Below are 21,302 nucleotides of genomic sequence, written 5' to 3' on the forward strand. Positions count from 1 at the left end.
ATTAACAAGTTAAAGAAAAAAACACATATGATCATGTCAATTGATACAGAAAAACCACTTAACATAATTTAGTACCCATTTATGATAAGAGCTCTTAGCAAAAAGAGAATGGAAGGAACTTCCTCAACCTGGTAAAGAGCATCTACAAAAAAAACTACAGCTTCCCATCATACTTAATGGTGTAAGACTGGACACCTTTCTCTTAAAATCAAGAACAAGGGAAGGATGTCGTCTGTCACCACTCTCATTGTTGGAAGTCCCAGCCAGTGCAATAAGGCAAAGAAAAGATTGTAAAGGAAGAAAAAAAACTGTCTCTATTTGCAGATGACATGGTTGTATATACATAAAAAGTCCCAAGGAATCTACAAAAAAACATATAATTAATAAATTAGCTTATTAGTAAGTTTGCAGGATACAAGATTAACATACAAAAATCAATTGTAGGGCTTCCCTGGTGGCGCAATGGTTGAGAATCCTCCTGCCAATGCAGGGGACACGGGTTCGAGCCCTGGTCCGGAAAGATCCCACATGCCACGGAGCAACTAAGGCCGTGCACCACAACTATTGAGCCTGCGCTCTAGAGCCCGCGGGCCACAACTACTGAAGCTTGCGGGCCTAGAGCCCGTGCTCCGCAACAGAAGAAGCCACTGCAATGAGAAGCCCGCGCACTGCAACGAAGAGTAGCTCCCGAGCGCCGCAACTAGAGAAAGCCCGTGAGCAGCAACAAAGACCCAAGGCAGCCAAAAAAAAAAAAAAAAAGTTAAAAAAAATGAATTGTATTTCTATATACTGCCAATAAACAACTGGAATCCAAAATTTAAAATCATTTACAATCACTCCAGAGAGAGAGGGGAAGGGGGAGGAGGAAAGGAGGGGGAGCGAAAAATATTTAAGTATAAATGTAACAAAACATGTACAAACTCTGCTTAAAACTACAAAATGCTAATCAAAGATCTAAATTAATGGAGAGATATACCGTGTCCACATATTGAAATAGTCAACATAGTATAGATGTCAATTCTCTCCAAATTTAATGCAATTCCTGTGAAAATCCCAGCAAGAAGTTTTATAGATGTAAATAAGTTTATTGTAAAATTTATACGGCAAGGCAAGAGAAGTTAAAGCAATTTTGAAAAACAAAAAGTTGGAATCACACCACCTGATTTTAAGACTTACTGTGTAAACACAATATCAAGACAGTGTGACATCTGCCAAGGGACAGATACAAAAATCAATAAAATGGAACAGAGAACCTAGAAATAGATTCACACAAGTACAGCCAGCTGATTTTTTTTTTTAAGAAACTGTTTATTTTCCGTCAACCTATTTCCATTTTAAGAGTTTGTGGAAGAACTGATTAAGACCACTCAGTGCTTGTTCCTACCCACTCAGCGGCCTGAGCAGTGGGAGCTGCAGACCAGTGTTCAGTGGCAGGCTGAGCACTCCAGTCTCCAGTGAGGAACTGCTGAAGAGGCAGAGAGGGCACCTGCACACCTTCAGACCAGTCCACCACCTCCTGCTGAGTAGCAGGGAACTCAGGAGCTGGAGCAATCCATTCATCCTGAAATTCCTCCTTGGTCACAGCCTTCTCAGCTGCTGCCTGCTCGTCCTTTTCAATTTCTTCAGGATCTCTGTAGAAGTAGAGATCAGGCATGACCTCCCATGGGTGTTCACGGGAGATGGTGCCACGCATGCACAGAACTTCCCAGGGCAAGCATCCACCACATCAGACCCACTGAGCGAGCTCCCTTGTTGTTGCATGGGATGGCAATGTCCACATTATCGCAGAGGAGAGTCTGCGTTACACTGAGCAATGGTAGGCAGGTTAACGTAAGAGGCCTCTGGGAGAGGCAGGTGGTCAGCCCTGGGATCAGTAACCACAGGAAGTCTTGGCTCCCGGAAGGCTGCCTGGATCTGGTTAGTGAAGGTTCCAGGAGTGAAGCGGCCAGCAATAGGAGTGGCTCCAGCGGCAGCAGCAAACTTCAGCCCAGCTCGCTGGCCAGTATTCCTGGAGGATATGACACTGACATCAGCTGGGTTTTCAATGGCAACAGTGGCATTAGCTGCCAGCAGAAGCTTCTCCCAGGTTCTCTTCAGGTTTATTATGTAGATGTCATCACTTTGCCTTTTGTAGGTGTACTGTTCCATTTGGAAGTCAAGGTTGGTGCCACCTAAGTGGGTTCCTGCTGCAAGGAATTTGAGGACATCCTCCTCCTTCATTTGCAGGACATCAAGGGCTCTGGAAATTGTGAAAGTTTCCCTTTAAGTTACGATGGGAATCCAGAACAACGCCGTACGGACCCCTGTCTGGCTGGCGCGGAAAAGCCAGCCAGCTGATTTTTGGCAAAGGTGCAAAAGCAGCTGAACGGGGAAAGAATGAGTCTTTTCAGCAAGTGGTGCTAAAACAACTGAATAAATAGGCAAAGAACTGAACCTCAGCCCTATGCAAAAAATTAACACAAAATGGATGGTAGATCTAAACATAAAATGGAAAATTATAAAACTTTTAGAAGAAATATAGGAAAAAAAGTCTTCATGACATAGGGTCAGGTAAAGAGTTCTTAGATACAACTCCAAAGGCACGATCCATTAAAGAAAAAGTTGGGGACTTCCCTGGTGGCACAGTGGTTGGGAGTCTACCTGCTAGTGCAGGGGACATGGGTTCGAGCCCTGGTCCGGGAGGATCCCGCATGCCGTGGAGCAGCTGAGCCCGTGTGCCATGGCCGCTGAGCCTGCGCTCTAGAGCCTGTGAGCCACAGCTGCTGAGCCCACGTGCCACAACTACTGGGGCCCGGCGTGCCTGGAGCCCGTGCTCCACAGCATGAGAGGCCGTTGCAATGAGAGGTCCACGCACTGCAGCGAAGAGTGGCCCCCGTTCGCCACAACTGGAGAAAGCCCATGCACAGCAACGAAGACCCAACGCAGCCAAAAATAAATAAATAAATATGTGAAAAGTAATATATGCTTTAAAAAAAGAAAGAAAAAAATTGATAAATTGTACTTCATCAAAATTAAAAACTTTTACTCTGTGAAAAACCACCCAGCCACAGACTGGGAAAAAATACCTGCAAACCACATATCCAACAATGGACTTGTATCCAGAATAGATAAAGAACTCTCTAAACTCAATTACAGACTTCCCTGGTGGTCCAGAGGCTAAGACTCTGTGCTCCCAATGCAGTGGGCCGGGTTCCATCCCTGGTCAGGGAACTAGATCCCACATGCTGCAACTAAGAGTTCGCATGCTCCAACTGAAAGATCCTGCATGCCACAACGAAGATCCCGAGTGCTGCAACTAAGACCCAGCGCAGCCAAAAAAACCCAAAACCAAACAAACAAAAACAATTAGAAAATGGGCAAAAGTCTTGAACAGAGGGTTCTTTAGCAAAGAGGGTATAAGGATGACAAATAAGCCCAGAAGATGTTCAACACAGCTATTACGGAAATGCAATTAAAACCATGATGAGATGCCACTACCCACCTATTAGAATGTCTAAAATTAAAAATTTTGACAATACTAAGTGTTTAGGAGAATGCAGAGAAATTGGATCTCTCATACACTGTTTGTGGAAATTTTCAATGGTCCAGCCACTCTGGAAAATAGTTTGGCAGTTTCTTCTAAAATTAAACATACACTCACCATATGACCCAGCAAGAGCACACATGGGAATTTACAAACTCGTACACAAATGTCCATAGCAGTTTTTGTAATAGCAGTGTTTGTAAAAGCACCAGACAGGAAACAACCCATGTGTCTTTCAATGGGTGACTGGTTAAAGTGTGGTACATCCATACCAGCAATAAAAGTTGGATCAAGGAGACCCATTAGGCTGCTGGAAGACTAGATACATCCTAGAACAATACTGTGCTGAGCAGCTCAGAGTTTCTTGTGGAAGGCAAACAAGATGAGCAAGACAGTGTGACCACTGCTCAGCATGGAGCATGTATAGGGTTCAGTGGATCCTCAAGGAGGTACAGCCAATGACCTTGGGGGGATCCAAGGTTTTCCAAAGGACGCAATGGCTAAGGTGAGGCAGTAATGTCTAGCAGTTGGGCTCAGATCCTGTGCAGTCCCTCCTGTTACAATGGAGAGGTCTGGAAGGTCTGAGCCCTGGGAGATAGGGAAGTAGGAGGGAACCAGCAAAGAATGCAGAAGGAGCAGCTGATGAGGTAGGAGGAAAACAAAGGGATAGGGTGATCTGGAGGCCAGGTGAAGAAAGCATTTCTTGGAGGAGGTAGTGACCAGCTGTATCATATGCTGCTGATAGGCCACATAAGATAACAAACCAGTGGATTTAGCAATGTGGTGATTTTGCATTGGTGACTTGACGAGCATTTACACTGATTGACCAAAGAACTTAGCTCATGGAGGAAAGTAAATCTGAATGCAATAAATTAATTGTAAGGCCCATTCTGTCTGATAATTAACAATAAGCACAGTTTATGAGCTATCACTCCATTACTCAGGCTGTGTGTCTTTTCACGATATTTAAAATGTTTTCCAAACTTTAACATACAGAAAAAGGTTCGCAATTTAGGTGGGTGAAGCCAAGCATTGTAATACCCTGATTTGACACTAAGATGGTCCTTACCATTTTGCATTTCATTGAAGGAAAACTCTGCAGGGGAATCTGCCATTAGAAAAAAAGGCAGAGAGTTTGGCTGTTTACTCTTACTTGAGACTTCCCTTTCATCTCGATAAATCATCTAACTACATCTCTTTGTTTAGTTCAAAAGCTTCCACATTGAAAATAACACAGACCAAGATATTTTACAGCATAGTCTTGAATAAACCTGAATAAACAAAAATACCTTAGGTCCAAGTGATTTTCTTCATTCAAATTTTTTCTTTAATTTTGTACGGGAGAGTCACAGTTCTGATTTGTTTCCTTTCTCAAAGAGGGTGCTTATACAATTCAATTTCCACAGTGTCATCAGCAGCAAACGCATTCTCACTTTACGGCTGGGGCAGATTACTTGGCCAGGATCACAAGACGGTATACAGGAAACCCAGGGTGATCCATCAATCACTCCAATCTTCTACCTTGGAGTCCAGCGTGCTCTTCCTGACACAAAGCATCTGGTAGGTAGGTAGGTACTACTGTCCAATCAAAAACATTTTCATGATAGCATTCGAAGCCCTCAACTTAAGTTTCACTTCACTTCTCATCCAACTAGCAATCCAGGTCCTCTTCTCGCATCAGCCTGGCTTGTCACTATTCTAAAGCTGATGCTCACTTTTCTTAAATCTACCCAAATCCTGCCCTTCCTTCCTGCTCAGCACAGGCCACCACTGTCCCTGACTGCTTCCCCTTCACAGGGATTTCCCCCTTTTCCCCTGTCCCATTTCTCCACCATAATTTACAATCTCACATTTGCTAATTAATCATTAAAACAGGCCAAAAGGCTAAGACCTTATTCAGAGGGTAGGACACAATCTAGGAAAGTGGGGGGGGCGGGGAGGAAAAGCAACAACAAAAGCTTTGGAGTTAGAAAAACCAGCTGTCATAAACTTGAGAACTTTGTTCTAGGAGAAGAACTTGATTGGAGATTGGATTCTGTTGATACATTTTCATACAGTTAACAATGTGAATATTGTGGACCCAGAAGGCCCCACTAGCTAACATTTGTGGAGTGCCTGCCCTATACCAAGCACTGTGTTAAGTGCTTTACCATACAATCCAGAGACTCAGAGATGACTAAAGTTGCCCAAGGCCACGGTCAGTATGGGATGGAACCAGCACATAAGCCCTCGCTTTAAACAATTGCATTTTCCAGCCTGTGAACAAGCAGCTTCACTGACTACACTGAGGCAGGAATCCTGACTGCAAGAAAGATAAGGGAACTGTTTTTAAAAAAGCAGACACGAAAACTATAAGTGCATAGAAACCTGGGGTGTGCTCCGTGCAAGAACAAAGGGCCTTCCTGGTAGCTCCGGAGGTCGGCGCTCCGTTTTGGCGAAACACAGAGGACTCAAGTTCCAAGTCTGAATTTACCCTTCCCTGTCCTGAGGATTATATTGTTTTTGGTAACGGCTGTTTTAGGAAGCTGGGAAATAGAGTATACATTCTGGCATAACTTCCAAAGAAAACGGTGAAAACACACACAAGACTTTTTCATCCTAAAAAGTTCAGGGAATCGGAAAAGTCATTCTTGAAAACCCCCTTTTTAAACAAAGGCGGTGTCAATCTACTTCTCACATTTGCATAGTAGTTTCTCTCTTTCCGAAGCCTTTCACACTCACCTATTTTAATTCTTTCAGCACTCCGGAAGGGAGTGGAATGGGGGCCGGGGATGGGGCGGAGCAGAGCATCAATACCTTACTATAAAACAGAAACTGAGGCCCGACAGCGTCGACTCCTTCACCCCCGAGGTCTAGGGGTCTAGTCGGTGGCGGAGCCAGAGAGAAACTCCAGGTCTCACCAGCCAGTGCTGCCTCGGACTGTTTCTAAACCATTAGGTTCCTCGTTTATTTCATATACCCCGGGGATGTCTGACGAACACACCTCTGGGTTGTACGTGGTCTCCTTCAATCCAGGCGGGCTTCCCGGAGGAAGCCGACCGTCCGGGAGGCGGGCGATGCCGCTAGCGGCGGCCTTCGTCGCGATGGTCGCGCATCACGTGCGGGGAGGCAGCCAGGGAGCACCCCGGGGACACCCTCACCACCACCCCCGGCCCGCAGCAGGCTGTGTCACGTGAGGCACCGGGCTCCCGGGTCACGTGCCGGGCGGGGGGGGTCGGGGGCGGCGGGCATCCGGGCCGCGCCCGCCGGGCACGCTAGGAGCGCGCTTGGCCGTGCGGGTCGGAGCGGGCCGAAGTAGCAAAGGGGGGCAGTGGCGGTGGCGGCGGCCGCGGCGGGGGCGGAGGGGGCGGCCCCGCGGCCCCGCGTCCGCGTCACGTGGTGCGAGGCGGGCAGCCATCTTGCTACAAACACAAACAGAGAGGAGCGGCCGCCGCGGGAGCGCCAGCGCCCCCTCCCCCGCCGCCGCCGCCCCCCGGCCCTCCGCGCGTCGCCAACGCCCCGGGACCGGAGCCTCGCGCCGCCCGCCCGCCGCGGTAAGCGCCCGGCGGCCCCGCGGACCCCGGCCCGCGCCCGGCCCCGGGCCAGGCCCGCCCCCGACGCCGAGGCGGCCGCGCGGAGCCTGCAGAGCCAAAGCGGGAGCGCGGGCCGCCGGCACGGACCCTCCCCCGTCTCCTCCCGAGGCCGCCGCCCCCGACGCCCGGTGTGCCCGCCCTCCGGCCCTCCCCGCTTGACCCTCCCCCGGCGCGGGCCGGGCCCCCGCGCCGCCCGGAGAGAGGCCGGCTCCCTCCCGGGGGCGGCCGCCCGCGCCCCCGCACCTGGCGCCCCCTCCCTGAAGGGCACGCCGTCCTCCCGGGCCGGCCCGCCTCCTTCCCACCCCCGCGCTCCTAACGGTAGCTCTCTGGCCCTCGGAAGCCCGGCCCAGGCCCCCCACCTACTCCTGCCCGCATCCTCCGCCCGGGGGCCCGGGACCCTAATGCCCGGTTCTCCCCGGAGATATCCACCAACGCGCCTCTGGTTTCTTATCGGCCTGAGCTGGGCCCGGCGGGTCTTAAAGTCCAAGCTTTCCGAGACTTTTGGCTAACGTGGAAGCCTCTCCTCTTAACCACAGCACTTCGCCTGGGTCTTCGCCTAAATTTCTTTTCAGCGAGCGACATTAGTGCTTGGTCATTGGGGTCTTCTTCCTCTCGGTTGCCCGGCCGTGTGATACACCTTAGTCTGTCCTGTCGCCAGGCTGGGCCCTTCCCAGCCCATCTCCCCTGATGCAGCAGCTCCCCAGTCATGGCCCCTCACACTTGGCCTTTTTTTTTTTTTTCCAAGTTAACTTTAAAAAGACCCTCATCTCGCATGTCTTTCCCAGCCATTACTAGAATTCCCAGTGAGCGTACAGGTCTGGTCCATCATAGGGCCGGGCCTAGCCCCGGGGATAGACGCTCAACCAGTACTTGTTGGCCAGCTCTTTCATCCACCCACCCCAGTCTCACTCCCCTCTTGCTTCTCATTGCTGCTTTTCCAGAAATCAGCCTCCACAGCCTTTCTGCTGCCCAAGAGCTGACACGCGGTTGCAATTTAGCCCCCGCCCCTTGGCTTTGTATCTGAAACACCTTGGGTACCAACAGGCTGGTCCCCTTAGCTTCTCACAGTGTGGGAGTTTGCTCTCTGGTCCTTCATCGGTACCGTTCCCTGTGCAGTCCCAGGCCACCAACCCTCACCCCAGCCTCAGTTTTATTTCCTAGATGGTAGGTCTAGTGTGTCATTGGGCAGGGCTGGAACAGATCTGGGCTTTGTGTGGCTGCCATGGCGGGGACCAGGGACCTCGAGGGGTCCCACATGGTGATTACAGTCAAGCGAGTTCTGTTCTTAGACTCCTGGCCTGTCTTTCTCAGACAGCAGATGTGTCAGTGTTGTCTGTGGTTTGATGGATTAAAGGACCCCAGTTTGCCCTGGCTTTTACATCTGTAGTTGGAGTTTGGGATAGGGAAAAAAAAAAAAAAAAGACCCACTTTAGAGCAGAGGAGGTGAGAAGAAGTGGCTACAGGAAGGATCTTTTTTTTGGGTTTTTTTGGTTTTTTTTTGTTTTTATGTGGGCCATTTTTCAAGTCTTTATTGAATTTGTTACAGTATTGCTTCTGTGTTTTTTGTTTTGTTTTGTTTTTATGTTTTGGTTTTTTGGCCGCGAGGTATGTGGGATCTTAGCTCCCCAACCAGGGATCGAACCCACAGCCCCTGCATTGGAAGGTGAAGTCTTAACCACGGGACAGCCAGGGAAGTCCCTATGGGAAGGATTTTAAAAATTCTAACGAGAAATTAAAAATGGTTTAAAACTCACAAAGTGTGCTTGTGAGTTTGGGATGGTTCTTGCCGCACATGTGCCCCTTTTCCAGTCTCAGGTAGGGTGTCAGAGACGTCAGCCTCTCCTGTCAGGGCAGCTGCAGCCTCCCTTCCTTGTTTTCTCTGCGTGGAGCCCAAGACTGGGCAAGTGGGCAAGAAGGGATCAAATGAGGTAAAGTGTGAAAGTGTTTTGAAAACTGTTAACTAGACATGCCGCGGGGCTTTGTTATGATGGCTCAGAGGGCAGAGCTGGGAAAACTGACCAGCTGGGAAGAACATGGGCTTGCACCTCTTTTTAAGTCTCAAGAGTTCTCCTACCCCGCATGGAGAATCTTTCCATCCTGAGAAAAGGCAGAGTCACCTCCAACAGGCTTGGGGCTGGGTGGTTGCTCAAATGTTGGGGAATTTGGTATCCTACTTCTGTTAATAGTGGTACCTTCCTGTGCCAAAGCACGTTGCTCTGGATTGGGGCTAATTTTCGCGGTGATGGAATGAGGAAATAACGTTCTTAACTTAGTGTGTACTGGGACTGCCTATTCTCTGGATTTTTTCCTTCTGCGAGTTCTGAACCCCAGAGAACAGGCTCCCCTCGTGTTCCCTCAAGCCTGTTGTGAGCACCCAGGACCAGTGTGTGTCCTCTCCCTTGGACTCCGGCAGGGGGCAGTCTTTTAAGAGCAGTAATTCAGGTGCTCGGGGAGTGAGGGTATGCTGAGGCTTGAGAAGGAGAAGGGGGCAGGGTGTGGATAGATGAGGCAGACAGATGCTGAGAGGTGGGGGCTAAGCACACCACCCTTAGGTCAGGTAGCCAGGGATGGATGCTGTCTCCGTCCGCTGCCTGCCACCTCCTGCTGTTTCCTTCACTGGAAGGGGATCCAAATGCTGGGCTTTCAAAGTTTGTGACAGACTTAGGACAATTTTGTTTAATCTATTCTTTTCCCGAGGATTTCCCTCCTGGCAGGATTGCAGATTTCTCTCATGGGACAGTGTAATTAGGGAATGATTTCCTTGCTCTTCAGAGGCAGGAATGAGCTGGAGTAAATTTGGTTTCTCTTGTCTTACATTCTTCCCCATAAACAGACAATAGGCATGGTTACCTTCTGCCTGCGGCGCACAGGCGGGTTTCTTAACTGTGCCCCTGTTGGTAATCTGGGCCCAGATAACTCTTTGCGGTGAGGGCTGTCCTGTGCAGCGTAGGATGTTTAGCAGCAACCCTGGCCTCTGCTCACTGGATGCCAGTAGCGTTTCCCAGTCACACCTTCCACAAATGTCCTCCGATATTGCCGGATGTGGCCTGGGGAGCAGAGTTGCCCCCAGTTGAGAAGCGGTGGCTTTGACGAAGCACGTGGGAAAGACGCACGCCTGTTTGGAGCTAGAAACGGTGGGGCGCGTGTGTGCTGCCCGCAGTTGGAGGGCCAGGCAGCCACCGGCTTCTGGGAGCCAGGCCTCCCCTGGCTGGGCCCGCCCGGACGCTTGACCTTTCTCACCGGCCGCTCCTCCACTTCCTCTCGCCTGATTGCCTGTCTCTCTCGCCTCCGCAGTTTCCCTGCTTCTCACGCCGGGAGCCAGCGCTTTTTCTCAGTTCACTCCTTGCAACCAGGACAGAAGGGCGACGGCTGAAGTGGGAAGCGCCCGGCGGCCAGCCGCCTTTGCCACTCCCTGGAGGGGTGGGAGGGTGAGTTGTCCCCTTTCTGTCCTCTCACCCCGCAGCAGCTTTCCATGCTCGCAGGACTCTTTGTCCCATCCGTCTAGGATGGGACTCTTCTGGGGTGGCCTGGAAGAGGCTCAGAACAGCCTCTCCTGAGTTTGTTTGAAGGAAGTGGGGTGTTTTTCTTGGAGTGATGAAGACTTAGTATGTGATAGCTATCCTCAAATGTCTTCTTTTCCCCCTAAGCCTTTTTTTTTTTTTTTTTTTACCAGTCATGTTTATTTTATTATTTTTATTTTTGGGCCGCACCACGCGGCATGTGGGATCCTAGTTCCCAGACTAGGGATCAAACCTGCGCCCCCTGCATTGGAAGCATGGAGTCCTAACCACTGGACTGCCAGGGAAGTCCCCCCACAAGCCTTTTAAAAATGGTCAAATATAACATATACCATTTTAGCTGTTTTTTAAAAATTATTTTTATTTATTTGTTTTTGGCTGCATTGGGTCTTTGTTGCTGCGCGCGGGCTTTCTCTAGTTGCAGCAAGCGGGGGCTACTCTTCATTGTGGCGTGCGGGCTTCTTATTGCGGTGGCTTCTCTTGTTGTGGAGCACGGGCTCTAAGCACGTGGGCTTCAGTAGTTGCGGCATGTGGGCTCAGTAGTTGTGGCTCGCGGGCTCTAGAGCGCAGGCTCAGTAGTTGTGGCTCACGGGCTTAGTTGCTCCGCAGCATGTGGGATCTTCCCAGACCAGGGCTTGAACCCGTGTCCCCTGCATTAGCAGGTGGATTCTTAACCACTGGGCCACCAGGGAAGCCCCCACCCTAGTTATTTTTAAGGATACAATTCTGCAGCGTTAAATACATTCATCACGTTGTTGTGCAGCCATCCACCTCATCCCCAGAACTTTTTCATCTGCCCAATTTCAGCTGAAACTGTCCCCGTTAAACAACTCCCCACTCTCCTTGCCCCCCCAGCCCTGGCACCCGCTGTTCTACTCTGTTTCTCTGAATTTGACTCCCCTGGTAATCTCACGTGAGAGGAATCATCCAATATTTGTTCTTCCGTGACTGGTATGTTTTATTTAGCTAATGTTTTCAAGAGTCATTCGTTGGCCAAATTACATAAGGGTTGTAGGATAGACAGAACTAACCGGACTCTGCTGTTCTGGGAGGCCTACTCGAATTCAGTGACAGAAAGAGCTTTTCAACAGGCCTGTCTTCTCTGACGGCCGTGTGGGCTGTGGCGTGCTCCAGCTCCAGAAATGGCCAGCTGAGGCTGTTGTAGAAGAGACATCTGTGCCGGGGGAGGTCAGCCCTGCTCTGGATGGTCTCTCAAGCTGCATTTCACCCTAGGTTGCTGGGATTCTGGGAGTGGGTCCCGTGTCTGTCGTGGAGTTTGCTCCGTGTTCTGGGCTGCAGCTGTGGAGGAGAGCCGCTTTCCCCTGGCCCCTTTGGTGGAAACCCTTCTTCTTCCTTCCTTCCCAGAGTTGTGGAGTCTTGGAGTCGATGGGAACGGTGGAGGTGCTCCGGTCCCGCCTCCGCCCCAGCCAGTGAGGGAAGCCCTTGCACGGCTCCCTGAGACCCTGCCCTCCCCCCCTCTGCTTGGCACCACCAGGGATGTGCCACCTCCTGAGAGCCGCCTCCGCTGTTGCTTAGAGGGACGGGTCGCTGCCGCCACCACAACCGCTTCTGTCAGCCTCAGTAACTCTGACCTTATTCCTGCTTTGTGGTGAGGGAGCCTTCTTCCTAGCTTGTATCACGGTAACGTCGTTCCCTCCTTAGACCTCTGTCCTTGCGATCGGGCTCTTCCGATCCCAGGGACCGGGCCTCGGTGTAGACTCCGGCCTGGTGAGTGAGCCCTGGGCACGCTGGCTGGAGTGGCCGGCCGCGGCCTTCAGCGCGCCCCACCTCGGGCTCTGGAATAGCCCCTGCTCCCCTTGTACCGGGTCTCTCCCCAAACTGAGTCTCTGGATTCTAGCTGCCAAGCGGCCAGACCTGAGTGTTTTCAGGGGAGAGGTAATTTTGCTGCCAGATAAACTTCTAACCCTCTTAATAACTGGCCTTTTCTCTCTTTAAAACATTTGGGACTCCAGTGGGTTTTTTGCTTGTTTGTGTGTGTGTGTTATCTTTGTCCTAAACATCCACGTGTACCTCAGGCACCCCTTTACTGAATGCTGGGCCACTTGGCGAGAGTGCTGAGCTGTCGGGAGGTGCCTGGCATTCCCTGCCACCCCCCAGCACCTCCGCCGGGCTCTGCCGAGTGAACTGACTGCTCGAGAGGCCTGATGAGTCGAGGGCAGCGATGAGGAGGAGCAGGGCCTGGGGTCCCCTGTGCTCCGTAACCAGCGGCCTCCAGGCAGCTGTGGGCCTTCTCATTATGCAAGACGAAGGAGGGCTGGAGGCAGGGAGGTCTGTCTGACCATTAATTTAACCCCACTTTCTTCTCTTCGCCCCTCAATAAGGATCTTTCCCAGATGTGAAGGTCCCTCCCTGGGCACTGCTCTGGTCAGACCAACATCCAGTTGCCTGGGGACCCTGGTTCACTCCAGCACAGGCCCTTGCCTGGAGAGAGCCCGACTCCTGCCCTACCTGCTTCCCTGGGCAAGGCTGCCAGGTGAGTCTGGGCCAGAGGGAGGGCATCCCCCTGCAGAAGCTGGAAGGGGTTCTGGCTGCCTGTTTTCCTTCCCTCCCCCAGGCCTTCCTCCACCTTGACTCTTTGGTTAACTCATGGTGTGAGTGGCACGTGGCTGGCTTAGGCGAGTCCTTATAGCGCCCATTACTGTACCCACCTAGTCCTCATCCTCTCGGGCTCTCCGGGTGTGCTGTCTCCAAGGCCCAGTGTCCCCCACGTCTCCACAGGTGTTTGGAGAGTGAACACCAGGTACCCCCTCCCCTGCTCATCCCCTCGACCTCTAGGACACGCCCAGCTCCACAATGGCAGCAGAGACCCTCAACTTCGGGCCTGAGTGGTGAGTCAGGTGTGCTTTGGGTGGCGCAGAGAAGCCGGGAAGGACAGGGCTGTTCAGATTTCTGTCTCTCTCCTTCTCGTGCCCTTTCTGCAGGCTGAGGGCCCTTTCTAGTGGCGGCAGTGTGGCCTCCCCACCCCCATCCCCCGCCATGCCCAAATACAAGCTGGCTGACTATCGCTACGGGCGAGAGGAGATGCTGGCCCTCTATGTCAAGGAGAGCAAGGTAGGGGTGGGCGGGGGTGGGGTGTGGCCCAGTTGCCCGCTTGGCCTTGGGCAGTGGAGAGGGCCCAGGAGCATGTGATACCTCCTGCCCCGGTTGACAGGTCCCCGATGAGCTGCAAGACAAGGAGTTTGCTGCGGTGCTGCAGGAGGAGCCGCTGCAGCCCCTGGCGCTGGAGCCTCTGACTGAGGAGGAGCAGGTGGGGCCCTGCCGGCGGGTGCCGCGTCTCCACCATGGAGGGGCTGGAGTTGGGAAGGCAGGTGGTGGAGTTGTGGTTGTGGATGGGGTGGGAGCGGTCAGGTGCCTGGGTCCTCACTCCCACCCCTGGCTCCCTCCTCAGAGAAACTTCTCCCTGTCAGTGAACAGTGTGGCTGTGCTGAGGCTGATGGGGAAAGGGGCTGGTCCCCCCCTAGGTGGCGCCTCCCGTGGCAGGGGCAGCACGCGGAGCCGAGGTAGAGGGGGGTGATGGCGTGTTCTGGGGCGGGCAGCGGTGGGATTTGCGGTCTTGAGGACTTGGAGGGGTGAGCCGGCAGGTTTCCCATGCGCACCTCATTCCTTCTCCAGGCCGCGGCCGCGGTGACAGTTGCTTTTACCAAAGAAGCATTGAAGAAGGCGATGGGGCCTTTGGCCGAAACCCCCGGGAGATCCAGCGTAGCCAGAGTTGGGATGACAGGTGCAGGCTGGGAGAAGGTGGCATAGAGGCAGAGCAGAGAGGGGCCCCGTGGTTAGGGCCCAGGGTCTCATGGAGGGAGGCTTGGGTCTTTGTCATCAGAGGGCACCAGGAGACCCACCAGATCAGCCCTGGTCAGAGAGCTCTCTCTGTGCCCTATGACCCCCTATGACCCTGCCCTTTTCCTTCCGATTCTCTGGGCACGCCCTTGGGCTTCCTTCCAAGCCCCCCCCCGTCCCCCCCCACCTCCTGCACCTCTCAGGGCAGAATGGACAAGGTGAGCAGAGATCCTGCAGGTTGGGGATGGAACTGTCCTCTGACCCGGAACTGTCCTCTGACCCACACCTGTCCCTCCCACAGAAGCGAGAGGCGGTTTGAGAAGTCGGCTAGGAGGGATGGAGGTATGGAGAGTGGCGAGGGTGGTGGCCAGGCCCTGAGGTCGTTAAGAGGTGGGGGAGGACTGAATTGGGTGGCCCCGGTTGGGGGATGTTTCCTGGGGGAGGTGGTAGGGGCAGGAGGGCCCGGAGCTGGGCTCCTCTTTCCCAGCAAGGTGTATAGTAAGAGTCTTGCAGGGTCCATGGCCGCCGCCCGCTGACTGTGTCTTCCCCTGCTCCCAAGCGCGATCCGGGTTTGATGAGGGAGGGGCTGGCCCGAGGAAGGAGCATGCCCGCTCAGATAGCGAGAACTGGCGTTCTCTCCGAGAGGAACAAGAGGAAGAGGAGGAAGGCAGCTGGAGACTTGGGGCAGGACCCCGGCGAGATGGCGACCGCTGGCGCTCTGCCAGCCCTGGTGAGATTGGGGCCAGGTGGGCGCTGTGGGGGCGGCGGGCGGCGAGAACTTCCTGTGAGGGTGGGCACCTGTGGCCAGGCAGAGGGAGCAGAGAGTTCTGGAGCGGGGCGGGTGGGATTGCAGTCCCGGAAGTGCCAGTTGTTCCGGGCCGGGGGTCCCGGTGGGCGGCAGAAGAGTGGGGACTCTGGCTTGACTGGGATACCGATTCTCCTTCTCTGACTTTTCCTGCCCAGATGGCGGCCCCCGCTCTGCTGGCTGGCGGGAACATGGGGACCGGCGTCGCAAGTTTGAATTTGATTTGCGAGGGGATCGAGGAGGGTGTGGTGAAGAGGAGGGGAGGGGTGGTGGGGGCAGCTCTCACCTCCGGAGGTGCCGAGGGCCTGACGGCTTTGATGACGACAAGGATGGGCTCCCGGAGTGGTGTCTGGACGATGAGGATGAAGAAATGGGCACCTTCGATGCCTCCGGGGCCTTCTTGCCTCTCAAGGTATCTGCGAGGCGGCGAGGGGGAGACTTTTCTTAGAGGTTGGTGGGAACCTGCCCCGAGGGGGTCCTCTCACTCCACCCTTTTTTCATCTGCCGTTCACCTCCCTGTCATATCCCCTAACCTGTGCAGAAGGGCCCCAAGGAGCCCATTCCTGAGGAGCAGGAGCTCGACTTCCAGGGTCTGGAGGAAGAGGAGGAAGAACCTTCCGAAGGGCTGGACGAGGAGGGGCCTGAGGCGGGTGAGCCTGCGCGGTGGGGCAAGGAGGACGCCTGCAGCCTCGAGCGAGCGGGGTCTGCGGGCAGCACGGAGGGAGGCAGGTGCCGACACAGTGTGGGGAGGAGCCTGGAAACAGCAGGGCTGTGTCCAAAAGGCCGAGGGTCAGATAAAAATCAAAGCAGAATCAAAATGACCTTCAACAGTCCCTTGAATCTTGTTGAACACAGTATTAAACCAGTGGTATTGTGTGTACAGCCCTGGACGGTGATATGGATGCGTGTCCATTACCGAAGGGGCAAAAGAGGAAGTGTGCAAAGTGGGGTTTGTGGTGTCAGTTCACCGAACCTTAGTTGTGTTGATCAAAGATACGTGGGTGGACTCAATACCCAGAGGCCCTTCTGGCCACAAATGGAGGGTTTGTGCTAAATCATTTTTAAGGCCTTCTGGCTCTTTGGTTTTGAATTCTGGTAATTACCCTTCCTTTTCAGGTGGGAAGGAACTGACCCCACTGCCTCCTCAGGAGGAGAAGTCCAGCTCCCCATCCCCACTGCCCAGCTTGGGCCCACTCTGGGGAGGTAACGGGGAAGGCGATGATGCTATGGAGAAAGACCTGCCAGCAGCTGAAGGTAGCCAGAGGGCAGGGCCACCCTTTCCCTGGAGCCTGGGGCTGGTGGGGAAGATGCTCCCCTTCCCTTCTTTGCTCCTTCTAGGAGACGATATGAGGGCAGTGCAGCTGAGTCCTGGGGTGGGTTCACCCCCTGGCCCACCTGGAGATCTGGAAGATGATGAAGGCTTGAAGCACCTGCAGCAGGTGTGAGGGGGCCTGAGAAGGCTCTGGGGATCCTCCCCTCTGGGGGGACAGAGAGTCTTTATTCCGTCTGTCGTTGCCCCGGTTCCAGGCTTTTCCCCATCGGTCCTGCTGTGTTAGGACCTGCTCTCTTGACCCCACCCCACCTTAGCCCCAGCCCCGTCTGATGTTGCTGGGCTTGGCCGGTTGAGCCTTCCCCTCTCTCCCTGGGTTCCCAGGAGGCGGAGAAGCTCGTGGCCTCCCTGCAGGACAGCTCCCTGGAGGAGGAGCAGTTCACAGCGGCCATCCAGGCCCAGGGCCTGCGCCACTCTGCAGCTGCCACCGCCCTCCCCCTCAGCCATGGCGCGGCCCGGAAGTGGTTCTACAAGGACCCGCAGGGGGAGATCCAAGGTGTCCGTGGGAAGTAGGGCATGCAGGAGGGGCTGCTGGGGCGTGGGGACAGCACCATTCTCATCGAGGGCTCCTCTGGCGCACCTTTCTGACCGCAGCCCCCCTTCCCTTGGCCCAGGCCCCTTCACGACACAGGAGATGGCGGAGTGGTTCCAGGCGGGCTATTTCTCCATGGCCCTGCTTGTGAAGCGGGGCTGTGATGAGGGCTTCCAGCCGTTGGGTGAGGTGATCAAGATGTGGGGTCGTGTGCCCTTTGCCCCTGGGCCCTCACCACCCCCACTGCTGGTGAGCATACCCCCCTTTGCACAGAGCAGGGACGGGAGGTGGGAGCCTGGCGGATGGCAGCGGGTGCTGCAGAGCAAGCCAAGGTCAGAGCCGCCGGAACTCTCTGGCCCTCACTCAGGGAAACATGGACCAGGAGCGGCTGAAGAAGCAGCAGGAGCTGGCGGCAGCCGCCTTGTACCAGCAGCTGCAGCACCAGCAGTTTCTGCAGCTGGTCGGCAGGTATGGGGGGCCTAGCAGGGCTTGTCAGTAGGGCCGTGCTGGCCCTGTGGCCGGCCCACCTCATGCCCGCCCACTTCTCGGCAGCCGCCAGCTCCCGCAGTGTGCGCTCCGGGAAAAGGCGGCTCTGGGGGACCTGCCGCCGCCGCCGCAGCAGCAGCTCACCGCATTTCTGCAGCAGCTCCAAGCTCTCAAGCCCCCCAGGTGTGTGGGATGCTCCGTCCTCGCTCTGTCTTCCCGTGGCTGCGCGCACAGCCCTCGGGTCGTGGCGGGGGGCGGGGTGTGTGCGGGCTGGAGATGGCTGTAGGGTGCTGAGTGTTGGTGCTTTGCTCCCCAGGGGTGGGGACCAGAACTTGCTCCCGACGATGAACCGGTCCCTGTCAGTGCCAGACTCGGGCCCCCTCTGGGACATACATACCTCAGCCTCATCACAGTCAGGTGTGTGGCCAGCCACTGCCCACCCAGCCCGTCCTGAGTCCTGAAGTCCCCTCCCTGTCCCCAACAGTCGCAGGCGGGTGGGTACCCTGAGGCCTGAGCTCCCTCCTACAGCTGCCTTTGCTCCCTGCAGGCGGTGAGGCCAGTCTTTGGGACATACCAATTAACTCTTCGACTCAGGGTCCAATTCTAGAACATCTCCAGCTGCAGCATAAAGTGAGTGGGCATCTGGGGCTGGAATCCTCGGGTGTCGGGGACCGGGCCACGGCAGGGAAGGCCTGACGTCAGGTCCGATGTCGACCGCTGCAGTTCCAGGAGCGCAGAGAAGTGGAGCTCAGGGCGAAGCGGGAGGAGGAGGAGCGCAAGCGCCGAGAGGAGAAGCGCCGCCAGCAGCAGCAGCAGCAGCAGCAGGAGGAGCAGAAGCGGCGGCAGGAAGAAGAAGAGCTGTTTCGGCGCAAGCAGGTGGGGGGCCCGGCCGAGCGCGCGTCCTGCCCGGGCCACGCGGGGGTGCCCGCCGGCCCTCACCGCGTCTCTGCCTCAGGTGCGGCAGCAGGAGCTCCTGCTGAAGCTGCTCCAGCAGCAGCAGGCAGTGGCTGCCGTCCCCGTGCCTCCTGCGCCCAGTTCCCCGCCCCCGCTGTGGGCCGGCCTGGCCAAGCAGGGCCTGTCCATGAAGACGCTGCTGGAGCTGCAGCTGGAGGGCGAGCGGCAGATGCATAAGCAGCCCCCGCCTCGGGAGTCTTCGCGGGCCCAGGCTCCCAACCACCGTGTGGTGAGCAGGCTGCCCCTGGCCCCTGCTGGCTGGCACCTTGGGGCCCTCGGGAACCCCGTCCGGTCAGCTCCCGGGGTGACCCGGGGTGGGGGGCACACCGGTCCCCATGTGACCCTGGAGGCGCTCTCTTCTGTGAGGCCCTCACCTCACCCGCCCCCCCGCCACCTGAACGAACCTCCCACTCAGCGTTCTTGAGTGTGTGTGTCCCGGCCTGGGCCGCCCTGACTTACTGCCCTCTGTAGCAGCTCGGGGGCCTGGGCGCCACCCCCCTGAACCAGTGGGTATCTGAGGCTGGGCCGCTGTGGGGCGGGCCCGACAAGAGTGGGGGCAGCAGCGGCCTGGGGCTCTGGGAGGACACCCTCAAGAGCAGCGGGAGCCTGGCCCGCAGCCTGGGCCTGAAGAACAGCCGCAGCAGCCCCTCTCTCAGGTGGGTGCTGGGGCCTGCGGGCCTGGGGGGTGGAAGGATGCGGGACCCCTGAGCCCATTGCTGTCTTTGTCTCTGATTCACCTCCGTCCTGCTCAGTGACTCGTACAGCCACCTGTCAGGTCGGCCTGTGCGCAAAAAGACGGAGGAGGAAGAGAAGCTGCTGAAGCTGCTCCAGGGCATCCCTCGGCCCCAGGATGGCTTCACCCAGTGGTGTGAGCAGATGCTACACACGCTGAGCACCACGGGCAGCCTGGACGGTACAGGCGGCTTTCCCCGGGAGGCCGGGCTGGGGGTTCCAGACCCACATCAGGTGGGCTCTGACAGCCCCATCCTGCCCCTCAGTGCCCATGGCTGTAGCGATCCTCAAGGAGGTGGAATCCCCCTACGACGTCCATGACTATATCCGTTCCTGCCTGGGGGACACGCTGGAAGCCAAAGAATTTGCCAAACAATTCCTGGAGCGGAGGGCCAAGCAGAAGGCCAGCCAGCAGCGGCAGCAGCAGCAGGTGAGGTTTCACAGAGCCCTGGCCAGAGGCAGTGAGGGTGCCCAGTGCTCCCCTGACCGCCGCCCCTCCCTCTCCACTGCTTTGCAGGAGGCTTGGCTGAGCAGTGGCTCCCTGCAGACAGCCTTTCAGACCAACCACAGCACCAAACTCGGCTCTGGGGAGGGCAGCAAGGCCAAGAGGCGGGCACTGATGCTGCACTCGGACCCCAGCATCTTGGGTGAGTTTGGAGTGGGGAGGAGGCTTCTTGCTCAGCACTGGGCAGGAGCCTGGGTGGGTGAGCTCAAACCCAGCTTCCCCTGGCTTCAGGGTACTCCCTGCATGGACCTTCTGGTGAGATCGAGAGCGTGGATGACTACTGACCAGCCCGTCCCACCAGCACCCTGGGCTATAGGCCAGGGGCAGCAGCAGTGGCTTGGACCCCTGGGTCCCCGGCCTGCAGGCTCCCCACGAGGAGCATAGGAGGAAGCAGGGGCAGGGTCCCCAGCACTTGTTACAAACCACACGATGCACCTTAACTCACCCACCACGAGGCACTTTACAGATTGGGGGGAAGGGTTTTTTTGTTTTGTTTTGTTTTTGTTTTTAATTTTAAACAACATTGAAGAAAACATTAGGAGAGACAAAAAAAAATTGTTAAGAAGTAGACTCTAAGCACTCCCTTTCCCTTTTGGGGATAGGGGGAGCGACAGTGGAAGATCCACAGAGGTTTTTGTTTCGTTTTTTTTTTTTCCTTTTTTTTTTCTTTTTTTTTTTTTAAGAAAAAAGAAAAACAACAAAAAAAAAAATGGTTAGGAGACTGAAAGAAAAAACACACTGTTATTTTGGGGCAGTGGGGACACAGGCCCCACGGACCTGTCCTGCCTGGCCCCCGAGGCTGCACTTACCCTCCCTGCCCCACACGGTGGGCCACTGGGGTAACTGGAAGCTGGGGTGCCAGCAGTTTGCACAGCGAGGCCCCCTCAGCCCCGCCGGCCGGACCCGCTGTGAACGGCTCCCTTGTTGCTGTGACTGTGGCAGAGGCGTCTGAGGTGGGGGCCAAAGTAGCCCCTTGGCTTTGCTGCTTCTGGGGAAAGTTGCACAAATGGGCCAGGCCGCCTTAGTGCCCCAGGCTGCCACCCTGCGCCAGCTGACAGGGTGGATGGGAGAGGGCCGGCAGTGCCAACCTCATCTGGCTGTCAGGCCGGCAGAACTTCCACTCTGGCCCTGGTGAGGGGCTTCTCCCTCCGCTGCCATTCGCGGGGCCGGCCTGGGTGTGAAGCTGAAAGTCCCAGCTCCCTGCCTTGCCACATGAATGTATTCTCTGGGCCACGAGCCCCTGCTGCGCCCGCTGCCTCAACCAGAGAGAGAGGTGGGGGCGGAGCAGTTCCTCCAGGAGCTGGAGAGAGGCGCCACTTAATGACTGTTGTTCCTCCTGTGAAGGGGGTAGGCGAGGGGCCGAGGGGGCCACGGGAGTGGGCCGCTTGGGGCTTCTGGTTGCAGTGCGGGGCTGTTAGAAGGGAGCCCCCCACCTGCAGCCAGCTGTGTGGGATATGGACCACCCAGCTCGGCCCTGACCCCTCCATTGACCAAATGGGAGAGGAGCAAGCGGCCTCTCCCCTCCCTGCTCCCTTCATGTTTTTAAA

General features: G+C 55.5%; 1 protein-coding gene and 1 pseudogene across 3 annotated transcripts; one reads left to right on the top strand and one right to left on the bottom strand.

Moving 5' to 3' along the window:
- Positions 1 to 1,296: 1,296 nt before the first annotated feature.
- LOC307063693 (small ribosomal subunit protein uS2-like) lies at positions 1,297 to 7,043 on the bottom strand (annotated as a pseudogene). Its single transcript, XR_013811546.1, has 2 exons — positions 6,507 to 7,043; positions 1,297 to 2,239 (listed from the first exon to the last, which is right to left on the bottom strand). The product of XR_013811546.1 is annotated as a small ribosomal subunit protein uS2-like (transcript).
- A 6,384-nt stretch (positions 7,044 to 13,427) lies between these two features.
- On the top strand, positions 13,428 to 20,039 carry GIGYF1 (GRB10 interacting GYF protein 1; the record flags this gene model as incomplete). 2 transcript variants are annotated; one of them, XM_079719636.1, is made up of 24 exons in its annotated part: positions 13,428 to 13,462; positions 13,556 to 13,685; positions 13,786 to 13,881; positions 14,023 to 14,134; positions 14,247 to 14,355; positions 14,713 to 14,753; positions 14,971 to 15,141; positions 15,375 to 15,628; positions 15,758 to 15,866; positions 16,333 to 16,470; positions 16,555 to 16,655; positions 16,871 to 17,042; positions 17,161 to 17,327; positions 17,446 to 17,546; positions 17,631 to 17,747; positions 17,881 to 17,981; positions 18,112 to 18,194; positions 18,288 to 18,440; positions 18,520 to 18,747; positions 18,990 to 19,174; positions 19,271 to 19,431; positions 19,517 to 19,680; positions 19,768 to 19,897; positions 19,987 to 20,039. In XM_079719636.1, 24 exons carry the CDS (start codon positions 13,428 to 13,430, stop codon positions 20,037 to 20,039), a joined length of 3,111 nt encoding a protein of 1,036 aa, XP_079575762.1. The 2 variants fall into 2 exon arrangements, with proteins under 2 accessions (XP_079575762.1, XP_079575763.1); XM_079719637.1 differs by having other exon boundaries at positions 18,993 to 19,174.
- Positions 20,040 to 21,302: the final 1,263 nt, after the last annotated feature.

The sequence above is a fragment of the Hyperoodon ampullatus genome (assembly GCF_949752795.1).
Source record: "Hyperoodon ampullatus genome assembly, chromosome: 14".
NCBI classification, from domain to species: domain Eukaryota; kingdom Metazoa; phylum Chordata; class Mammalia; order Artiodactyla; family Ziphiidae; genus Hyperoodon; species Hyperoodon ampullatus.